We start from the raw sequence: 11,408 nt of genomic DNA on the forward strand, positions 1-11,408 counted from the left end.
TGTCTCGCTCCTCTCTTGATGAATGGAACGTAGGTTTGTTCAATGGAATTCAAATTTCCCGTCTTTGCAGTGCTCGCGCGCCCCTTGCCTGTAAGCGCCAGAGGGAGTTCTGTTCTTTTTGTGCTTGGTTTTCCTCTCGCACGTCCCGGCGCTTTACTGCGCAGTTTGGAATGTGCCTTTTTTCTTGTGCTGCCACATTTTTTTCGATTATCGTAAAAACCAACCCAACGAGCGTTCCTAACTAAATAAACGTAGGCGCTGCCGGTTAGTTACGTATATTTTGCCTCAAATGTACCTGCAGTTTTCTTTGCGCTAAACAACGGGGAGATGTCTGACAAGCGTCAGCGATACACGAGTTTTGAACGGTTATGACTATATAAACTGCTTGTTTTTCGAAGCCTGTGTGGGTCACCGCTACGACAGTATGCCATGGGGCTCTATTTGGGTCCAGCGAGTGAGCTACGATGACAGGGCGAGCCCCTAAAGTGCTCTGCACTTAAAAGACGAAGCAGGCAAGGAAACTGAAATCCTGGTTTGTCTAAATGTGCATACATCTGTAAATACTTGCACTACCAGCATTTTTTCCTGTCCTGTAGGCTCAGGGTCTAGTAGCCTTCACGAAAACAAAGAAATTCTACTCAAAGGAAGAACTTTACTCGCCTAATGACCTAATTAGTTGTCATGCCTGTAAATTCATAAATTCTTGCAATATCAGCTTAATTTTTCGTTTGTACACTTCTGAGTTTAAAAATGATTGACACCACTTAATTTTTCGTTTGTACACTTCTGAGTTTAAAAATAATTGACACCATGCAGAAGGAAAATTCTTGCTCAAAATAAAAATTCCAGGGTTGAAAGCCACCATTACACCAGACATCCCACACTGTGCCAGCTGTGCAAACGAATTCTTCCAGCATGCTACTCAACGATATGCAAAAAAAATTACTCGTCCTTTTTCTAAATGAAAAGGTAAAACAGGAAGCTTTGTGGAAAACACGCAATGCGCGATGACAACCGAGGCCTTCGTTGCTTGTTGACCTCCACTTTTGTCAGACGAACTTTGGGGTTTGCACGAAGCTCGCGGGTGCATGCCTGCATAACCGCCTGCTCTTTGGCCGAACGAACCACCCATGGCCTACCCGTAGACCTGCAAATGAGAGTACAGGTATCATCATCATCAGAGCTCCTTAAGGTGGGCTTTGCTGTGTGGCGTTTGGTTCGAATATGGTACGTTCGTGAGTTGTTTCAAGCTTCGTTTGAAAAATTAGCATAATCACTCCCACCTCTACAATCTTCCGCATTGGCACTCGTCATGTCCACCTCTGCTTCACCGCTTGGTCTACATGTCCAAAACCGGGACCCTCTCCATGCTGCAGCACGCTATTCCACATGAGCATGCTGCTGCCCCATGTGTGCACGTAAGTGGTAAGGAGTACTGTGACAAGACACAGCTGGTGGCACTGATACCATCTCTAGTAAACCTCTCCTGCAGTCGCAAGATAATGATTTCACTCCTTGGCCGATCCAGCGTCAGCAAATACTGCAGCTCATAGTGGGAGTTAACCAATTAGAGGTGACATAAAGGCCCAAAGTTTCCCACTAAAAGTAAACGCTGTAAAGATGAACCAAGCGAAGCTACAATTTAAAGGGACTCTGCAACACACTTTGAGCAGTGCAAGTAAACCTGCGCGACATTTGGATTACACTGCCAGGAATACCTGAGCCAAATATTACACGTACACGTGAAGCAGTGAGCGCGCAAATCACTGGGAAAAACCTACCACGCTCTCTTCAGTTCTCATTATGCACCCCTGGCATGGCCTTAACGATGTAATCGAGGCCATGGCTGTCCTATTGGCTGTCGCTGGTCAACTTCTCAGCTTATTTCTCATATTTCCTGCGACGATCCGCCATCGTCAGCGCTGTGTACCAACCTCATCTATGCCTGAACCTGTGCACACAGTTTTGACGTTTCCTTTGTGTTTCGAACGCGCGCGGAGTTCCCTTTCAACCAGACCAGTCGACAACAAACATTTATTGCATCAAAAACACCTTACCAGCCTCAGCGCGCACCTGCGAGCAGGCAGCAATGCCTGCCTGTGTATTGCATCAGACCACAAATAGGCCCCTCCACGTTGCGGAGAAAAGGAGAAAACTCCCAGGCCTGCGATATATCGAAGGCCACCAAAGAGAACGCCACGAGCCGCCCCCCTCCCTGGGAGAGAGTGCACAGCTTTCGTCGCAATGTCCGCGGTCGAGTTGAGAGGTAACGATTATGCGCGATTTCTCATTGTGCGTAGTTTTGGTGAAAGTGAACGAATTTTCATAATTCTTGCAGGAGGAGATTTCTTTGACAATAATAGACTTCACCCCAAAATACATTCCGAGCAGTTGATGGGAAGTGCTGCAATGGATCGACCGTACGCTGCCACGGTGGCGAAGATGTGGTGTTTTTATCTGCAGTTTCTCACCCAGTTATAAATTCGTCATCTTTCAGCACATAAACCTGGCAAATCAGTATTTTTTCAGCTTTTCGTCGGCACACACCCTCAAAGCCCTGCTTGGGGCATCTGGGAGGTACACTTCTGGCAATACCGGCACAGCAAAACGGTACGAACCAAGCAAGACTGCACCACAACTTGGATCAGAACACCTGGAAAGCGCACTCGGGCTTTATTCAGCAGCTTGATTCGCTAAAGAACAGATAGAAAAATTTGCCTCCCAGGCAGGGTTGTAAAATGTTGATGTTCACACAGGCTGTTGTATCATCAAAAGTTGCATTGGCAACAGTAACTGGTTTGCATAAAAACGCAAAAGTTGTCACCACAGAGTTTTTTCACAATGTTTTAGGTTTGCAGGTTCTCGCAATCGTGGAACAACTTGCAGGGGCATCTGCGATCTCGACATTGCACAAACAGATTCTTGTATAACGTAGAAAGTACTTGAAAATGCATGAAAAAGAGGAAGAGTGACTGCATGTGACTCCACCTTTGAACACCGGCAGATTTCTCTTTTTTTTTTCCGACTTTACTGGGCTTCAATTGGTCATTTCAAAGTGCCCACACCCCCGCCCTTCATTTCAGCGACACGATGGAAACGCATTTTTTTGGTTTCAGCTGCTCGAAAGGTCAAGTTTTTGGCCCCGGGCAGAAAAACAGTGCGCAGATTAGAAACTTTATCCTGCGAGCCACACCACCATCCCAACACTTTGCACTTTTGCACAAACCATTCATGCTACAACACCCACAGTCTTGATGCACAATTTCACAGAACGTCTCCTTCAGTTCCGACCTAACTTTAAATCAAGAGTCTCACACAGTTTCACTTTCACAGATTGCAACACGGGACACGGCGATCTCGATCTTCTCTCTCAAAAACGCTGTCCTTGCACTCGACTCAAAGATTCCACTCCTAAAATTAACTGGCAGATGGAAGTTGCATTTGGAACGCGTCTGGCAGATGACTGGCTGCGTGCCGCACTCAATCCAGGCTTGGCTTCAGGTTGCATTATCCCCAGTGTCTGCTTGCACAAATCTAGCTCTCCACAGGAGATTCAAGCCCAGGAATCAGCAGGGCATGCTTTCATTTTGGGCCCCAAGTTCCAGCCTACAATGGCTTTGCAAATGGCTTCACAGCCGACTTCTGGAAAGTGTCCAGCAGCTTGCAAGGACGCTTCCAACGAGGTATGTCCAACCTAACGCTTTCTTGTGGGAGTAGAAAGCTCCAGCCTACAATGGCTTCGCAAAAGGGCGCTTCCGACACGGCATTTCCTGCTCAACGCTTTCTTGAGGGAGCATCTTGACAGCCTCTTCTGCGTTTCCATGGCAACAGGCCCTTGATCTCCGAACCACAAACAATGCTAGCGCTTTCGACGCCACTTTGCACATCCCTTGCCGTACCAGCCGACCAGTGGAGCGGGTCGTTTAGCCGGCTTCTGGTCTTCCTTTTCCTTCTCCCCATCCCTTGATCCATCCTCTTCCTCATCCCCATCTGCATCCTTTTCCTCCTCTTCCACCTCCTCCTTGGGCTCTCGCTTGACGAGGGCATAGCAGTGGTCCTCGTGAGGGGGGGCGTCGCAAGGGGGCTCCGCTGCCAGGGGTCGCCGACTGAAGGTGCACACCTCCTTTGGTCGTACAGGCGTGTGCAACTGCCACAGGGGGTCCGCACACCTGCGAACACACGTATGCGCCAAAATGTTTGTTAGGTACACATCTGCTGGTCGAACAAGACTGTTTGCGACTCTACCAGACAGCCTACCAACAAGACCGCCACTCAAGCTTACTGGTAGGCCTGTAAATCAAATGACACTGCAGCCTCCAAGTTCACCAATCACAGTTTCCTGGCAGGACGATCAATCAAGCCTTACCATAAGTAGGCTGGCTACCTGCAAGCCCACTGGCAAGTCTTTGGTAGGTTCGTTAGGTGCGATTTTGCCAGTCAAGAACACGGCTGCATGCGATCCTACTAATCAAGCCTACCAGCAAGTCAACACAGCCAAACACCCACCGGTTGTACTCGGGCACGGCAATGCCCAGCTGCTCCATGACGGCGCGCATGACGTCGTCGCAGCGGCCGTTGACCTTGAGCGTGGCCGCCTCGTCCTTGGGCGTCCACTGCAGGTTCACGATGTACAGCCGCGGACGCTCCCGCGCGGGCCGCTCCAGCCCCCAGAGGCAGCGGTAGCGCCGAAGCACCTTCAGGCTGCTGCCCAGGCACAGGATGGCATCGCAGCGCTCAGCCGCCTTGCCGGCGCCCGGCCAGTTGAGCGGCCACCGGAGGCGGCCAGTCTCCCCAAAGTGCACGATGGTGTCCACCAGGTCGGCACCGCAGGCGTGGCACTGGCGGCCCGTGCGGTGGCGGCGGAGGGCCGTGCGCTCGGTGACGTCGAAGAGGCGGAAGTACTGGCGCAGGGGCTTGCAGCGAGGGCACACCTCGAGGAACATGTTGCCGTGCACCTCGGACAGGCGGCGGGGGGGCAAGCCGCTGCGCACATGCAGGCCGTCGCAGTTCTGCGACACCACGTGCTTCACGTGGCCCGTGCGCTGGAGCTGTGCCAGCGCCATGTGGGTGAAGGTCGGGCACGCCTGGCTCAGCTCCTGCACCCTGCAACGACGATGACGACGAGAGGATTGAAACGAGCAGCACGAAATTCTGGGCGAAATGGTGACATATTGAACCACAGCGCAAGGAACCAAGACACAGACAAAACATATCAATGTGTGTCAGTAAGCGCACTGGAAAGCATGCTGCAAAGTATTAAAACACATCATAAGCGTACTGAAGAACAAGATAGAAAGTGTATCAAAAGCGTTCTAAAAATCATACCGTAAGATATAAAATTGTATTGCAAGTGAACTGGGAAGCATATCATAGCATACCATAAGTGCATTGGAAAGCGTATCGTAAGATATGAAAACATCGTAAGTGCACTGGAAAGCCTATCGCAAGCATACTGGAAAGCATACCGTAAGATATTAATACATATTGTAAGTGTACCGTAAAGCATATCATAAGATATAAAAATATATCGTAAGTATACAGGAAAGCATACGTACGATCAGAAAATGTATCACAAGCCAACAGGAAGGCTTATCATAAGATATCAAAATGTATCATAAGCATACTGGAAAGCATACCTTAAGATATAAAAATGTATTGTAAGGGTAATGAAAAGCATATTGTAAGATATGAAAGCGTATAAGCGTGCTAAAAAGCATACCATAAGATAGGAAAACGTATCGACAAACAGTGCCTTGATCATCCTATCTTTCATCCTTGACTTGATTACTTGCGCTGTTGTTCAACCACCACTAAAACAAGGGGGCCTTATGGATTCATTATTTGTAAACAATGTAGGTAGGCATTTGTTGCACAAATGCCTACATGTTTGCAGCAGCTGCTGCCTTGAAAATGGTCTCTGCCAACACCGTTACTGCTGGAATGCTTGCAAGATCTCGGCCGCTGCTATTTTGAGGGCAATCACTATTGACACCAGGAGGAACACTGCTCTGTGATTTCACGTCTTGAAGTAGGTCTACAAGCGGGATTCACTTATAACCAGCAGATAACTTCTAGTTCAGCGATGGGTAATTGCACCTACAGATGGGTAACTTGTTAAAGAAAAATTAAAGTGCTCATGCTCGACATTCCCCCACAGCCTCCATACAACTAAACCTTGAAAAGTGATAGGCAGGGTGTTTAAAAATAACCATCATAAAAGAATTGAACATTTGTTTGGTAACAGTGCCTATTAAGCCATAGATGCAGCAACATTACAAAGTATTGGCAGGTGCATCTGTAACAACTGGATTCCTGGAACGATTGTGTTCCTACTCACTTTATTCCAAATTTATGTCAATCACGAAAAGTAGACTTTTATTCGAAAAGGACGACACCGAGAAAACAAGTTTAGCAGTTGGAAGTTGGACACTAATGCTTCTGCACCCGCCGCGGTGGCTCAGTGGCTAAGCGCGCTGCTGAGCACGAGGACGCGGAGTTGATTTCCGGCAGCGGAGGCCGCTTTTCTGATGGAGGTGAAAAGCAAAAATGCCCGTGTGCACGAGATTTCGGCGCACGTTAAAGATCCCCAGGTGGTCAAAATTAATCCGTAGCCCTCCACTACGGCGCGCCGCATCGCCTGCGTTGCATTGGCGCGTTAAACCCTATGTATACTAATGCTTCTGCAATCAGTACACAGCATTAGGAACGCTTAGGTGCCCTTGAAAGTTTCGGAATATTCTCCGGTACCCTTAGGGTTTGATATACAACTCACGAAGACAAAATACAAGTCTAATTCACCAAAAAGTATTCCCTTGTCTTAAAAACCACGACACCAGTTGTATTGAAAACTTCAAAAGAATTTGTTCGTGCGGTTGGAGGCAGCCGCCAAGAAACATGACTGGGTGATCGCCGTGAGGCCTGAAGTTTTGTTTGATCCATCACTGAAATTCAAATGTGCAGTCAACCCACTGATGACTTAGTTTTCTAAGTGCTTACCCCTATTGTGTGAGCCCTGCCCATAGTACATCACTGTTGCATAAAATGTTTTTCCATGGTTCCTGTGTCTGTTTCATTCATCCTTTATTTGAAGAGATCAAAGAGACCAAAACATCTCGTGTGGCTGGAGTGGGGCCGAGTGAGTTACCAGAGGCCATTTCTTTCAGACTGAACGAAGCCATGTTTCGTCTTCGTGGCCCTTAGTTCAACTGCAACACATTCGAGGGTGGAAGGGATGGGGAAAGTATTGGGGGTGGAATAGACTCGCTCGCCCAAACTGACTGATGCCTCAACTTCACTCAGTTCTTTTCATTGTTTCCTTCTCTCTTCCTCTATCTCTTTAACACTCTGCCCTACCCTCTCACTCCCCCGCACTGGGTTGTATTCAGGGGAGCTCCTTGCCGAGCTCAATAACACCCGCAGTAGCACAACACCCGCAGTAGCTCTCTTCACTTCCCTTGAGCCACAAGTACTACTGCTACTACTACGCACTCGGGTAGGTGGTGGCCCTTGTGGAGGAGGGTCCAGACGCCCGCGGGTCCCCGGTAGTCGGGGATGCAGGCCGCGGTGCTGATGCCCGCACCCGTGTACACCACCAGGTGGCGCGCCTCCGCCACGGCCGCCGCCAGCTCTCGGCACTTGTCGGCCAGCACCGCTGGCGGGTCTTGCACCTGCAGCCGCCACCAATCACACCAATGACAATTCAGTGGCCACAGTACAGTTGATGGTAAGCAAGCATTGTCTGCTGCCCGCAGCATCGAAAAGGCTCTTAAACTGACGTGGCTGGGAAGCGTTCCATTGCGCATTCCCTACACTAATAAGACACAAAGGAGCGTATGCTGCTAGGCAACACATGGGGCGGTATGTACCATACCACTATAAAGTTTGAGGCATCTATATACCATAAAATACTGATCAAGCGCCCCCACGCATGCAACTGCCCCCAGCATTTTCCGGGATTTTCGCATTTCTGTACACGACCAAGCAAGAGCCCCCCCTCCCACTTTCGGCCATCCCGAAAACAATTTTTTTTTTCTGGCTTCTGGGTGCCGCGTGTTCAAAGCCAATGTGAAAGTCAGAATGTACGTTTTTAGCATTGACTACTTGCAGTGCCAGCAGTGCCATAAATAAACATCTTCGGTAATGCAGCTACAGTGCCGCCATTTTGTGCCGCCATCTTGAAGTTGGGGCCCGATCCGAATAACGGCCCCTTCCTATCTTTAGACCAATTATCTACAAGTTTCTAGGGGGGGGGGGGGGGGGGGGGGGCACTTTGCTCAGTACTTTACGGTATTTGGGAGTTGTAACCTTAGCAAAAGCAGGCCATTCACACCAGCACATCACAGACCAACAGAATTCAAACACATTACCTGTGCACTCAGCAGCGTTCAACTGGACATTAAAACGCTTTCACATTCACGAGTCATAAGAGGTGCACAGGTGTCGTCAGGGTTCTCATTTTCTTTGGGGGACTAGAAAGTAATAGACAACACTCAGCTAGACAACCAGACAAGATTTGTGTTTTTCGGGAATAGCTTTGTCTTTTTTCCATGAAGGGATTTTTGCAAGGGGGGGACAGGTTTCTGACACTAAAACACCCCCACCTCGTCTTCCTGGCCACACACACCTCTGAAAGGCCAGAAAACGACGTAGCACATTTACTCAACACGCATAAATATGCAGTTGTAACATATTTACAAGCACAATACTCAAATATAGTTTGAACCCTCAGCCTCCTTTCAAAACAAATCTAGAATTTGAGAAAAGGGTCGACTTGTAATTGCGTAAACAGGGGATGCAAAACGAAGATACTTGGATACCTTAAATGCCTTGTGCAACAGACAGCATGTGCGGTGTGTCTTTTGCCCTGCTGATTATACGAACAGCTTTGCAGTGTTCCCGTGTAAGTACTTACACTGTGAGCAAGGTAGGCAAAAACCAACTGACAACCAAGAGGCTTTTAGCCCCAAGAGCCCTGAGTGCACAGAATGATCAAGTTAACCACCCAAAATAGTAGTTGGAAGACAAAAGCATAGAAAAAAAGGCAGTTTTCACTACGAACAAGACACCCCAAACATTGAGAGAGTACAACAAACTCGACTACCACATTTCTAGCACTTGATGCAGACAACAGGAAGATGTTACACTTACACGCCTTTTTTGTGGGTAATTCACTAAGATCCAACCGAACTACTGGTAACAAAGAGCACGTGAGCAAATTGACTAAACATCAAATCCAAACCAAATCACCACCATCATTTATTGACGTCCATTGCAGGACAGCTCAAATACCTCTAACTGCCTCTATTTTGCGTCAGCCAACCCCCCTCTCTTCCACCTGAATACCCTTACTTCATCCCGCTATAGATGGTATTCGTTGAAAAGTTTAGCTGTCAATTCCTTCTCTTGGCAACACTGGAAACGGCCATAGACATGGCCGATGCGCCACGGACATGGCGCGGCTTGGGCCACTGCACCCGCATGCTGAAGAAGAAAAACACCAATGTGCGTCGTCTGCTCCGTTTCAACCCGATTCTCAACGGTGCTGTCAACGGACATGTTATTAATTGCACTCACATTGGACTCGAGGCAATACTTTGCGCATGGTGAGGTAGAGTTTGTAACGAGCACGGACAAATACCGCCATCCCGCGGAGCTCGACGTAACGAGTGATGGCGCGCTCACACGGTTGCCTGCATGCGCGCCTCGCCAGTGAATACAAGCAATACAGTGGTCCACCTCCCACTGCTTCTCTCACTTTTCTTCAGCATGCAACTTGTTTCATCTGTCTTTCATACCCAGCTATCAATGCTTCTTCCTTGTAGGCTGCTACTAGCGCTCGAATTTTTTAAACACATGCATATAAACATTAAATATTACCCAGACACTCTTTATCGAGAACTCGGCAGGTAGCCAGGGTGATGGGATTGAAACGATTGAAACCTCTGGGATGACTACGGGGCCACAGAAAGCAACCGTGCGTGTCCTGGTGTGTGCCCGTCACATTCGTACATATCTGATTGAGCGCACCACACCCCCTCCATCACCGTAACATCAACGGTAACAGACACCCTTCTTTACAACACTGAACAGATGCCAAGCGCTGCCGACACAAAAAGAGCTACCCTGTTATCGCTAAGGGAACGCCGGAGAAGGTATCACCTATCAAGCCTGTTTCATCACTTTTAGCGGAACATAACGCGCGAGGCACGAGTTATCGTGTGTCCAATTAATTGTATCACAACGGGGAGCCTCCAGTCTGTTGCAACTGCAACAGCGGCATAGACGCAATACTAGCAATCCATAAGTGTACTACGGGCTCTTGAAGGCAGGCAAAGTCACTGCGCCTTTACTAGCAGCAAGCTTAACACTTTCAAGCGAATGAGAAGCCCGGCGACTAAGCTTGACCGAGACGCACCTCCTGAAGCCTTTGCTCGACACACCGACGCTTCCGCGACCGCTCCTGAAGCACTTGCACCAAGTCGCGCGATTTTTCCAGAATGCCCTCTTCGTCAGCGCTGCGCTCCCACGCTGGCTTGTTCATCAGCTTGCGAATCTGCGGACAAGAAGGCATACATTACGGGCCGCTTCGGGTCAAAAGGCTCCGGATTACGCAGGTGTCCATCAGGCGACTTACGTGTCTCATCTTCGCCTGCTCCTCTTCTTTGAACAAAATTCTCCTTAGGTCCGCCGACTTCCGCAGCTCGCGGGGGGAAGACTCGAGGTCGGCCATCCTGACCGAAAGCCCGACGGCAGCTCCGGCGAGATGGGCCTTTTCTACCGCGACCTGCAAACGCTGCTACAAGTCAATAACAACTCAAACGCCATTGCTGGTCAAGTTTCGTGTATAAGCAATATACCTATACTGCAAGCTGTAAGCCTGTTGCTTGTTTTAAAGTAACAGCCAGCGCTGCGGCGGCTGCTCACAGAGAGAGAAAAACAATATTTTGCCTCTATGACAGCCTTTCCTTCTCTCTTAATGTTCCTCATTTTGTGTTGAATAAACGGCTACAAAGTAAAAAATGAAAGCAAACAAATAGAATACATTGAAGACGTAAGAGCAATAAAAAATAATTTGGCTCAAATCTTGGCAGTGTGACCACTTGTTAAATAAGAGTTCTTACACAAAGTATCAGCATCATCATGCAAAAAAAAAAAAAAGTGAAAAGCGCGCATGGCATTGCATTTACGCGCGCACGTTCAACTTAGCCCGCGGGCGGCAACGATCGAACTGTTGGCTTCCTGTGATCGTAAATGGCATACTTCGCTGGCGACGCCGTTTTCCGCATCAATACCGAAGGGAAAATTGACCGCGGCGTGCTGATCGAGAAAATTGCATATGGGGCCTCCGACGACAGCGGCGAAGGTCCCTACTACCACGTTGCGTGGCGTCACTCAGGCCGCCAGGATGT

The 11,408-nt window shown here is 48.7% G+C and overlaps 1 protein-coding gene across 1 annotated transcript; it reads right to left on the reverse strand.

Annotated features, from left to right (window-relative positions):
* Positions 1-2,639: 2,639 nt before the first annotated feature.
* Positions 2,640-10,902, reverse strand: Sirt7 (sirtuin 7). Its single transcript, XM_077670744.1, has 5 exons — positions 10,634-10,902; positions 10,415-10,552; positions 7,489-7,667; positions 4,507-5,103; positions 2,640-4,169 (listed from the first exon to the last, which is right to left on the reverse strand). The coding sequence occupies exons 1-5, from the start codon at positions 10,727-10,729 to the stop codon at positions 3,860-3,862; spliced, it is 1,320 nt and encodes a 439-aa protein (XP_077526870.1). The 5' UTR covers positions 10,730-10,902; the 3' UTR covers positions 2,640-3,859.
* Between the last annotated feature and the right edge of the window lie 506 nt (positions 10,903-11,408).

The sequence above is a fragment of the Haemaphysalis longicornis genome, unplaced genomic scaffold (assembly GCF_048455015.1).
Source record: "Haemaphysalis longicornis isolate Haplotype H1 unplaced genomic scaffold, Haemaphysalis longicornis Haplotype H1 scaffold_5, whole genome shotgun sequence".
Taxonomy (NCBI): domain Eukaryota; kingdom Metazoa; phylum Arthropoda; class Arachnida; order Ixodida; family Ixodidae; genus Haemaphysalis; species Haemaphysalis longicornis.

What these genes read in the sequence shown, in the direction of transcription:
- Sirt7 (XM_077670744.1), bottom strand. Translation starts at nt 10,729, where the DNA reads ATGGCCGACCTCGAGTCTTCCCCCCGCGAGCTGCGGAAGTCGGCGGAC. An exon ending in AGCAGGCGAAGATGAGACAC is followed by an intron (nt 10,553 to 10,633) that starts GTAAGTCGCCTG and finishes TCTTGTCCGCAG; the next exon opens with ATTCGCAAGCTGATGAACAA. An exon ending in GCCGTGCCCGAGTACAACCG is followed by an intron (nt 4,170 to 4,506) that starts GTGGGTGTTTGG and finishes GTGTGTTCGCAG; the next exon opens with GTGTGCGGACCCCCTGTGGC.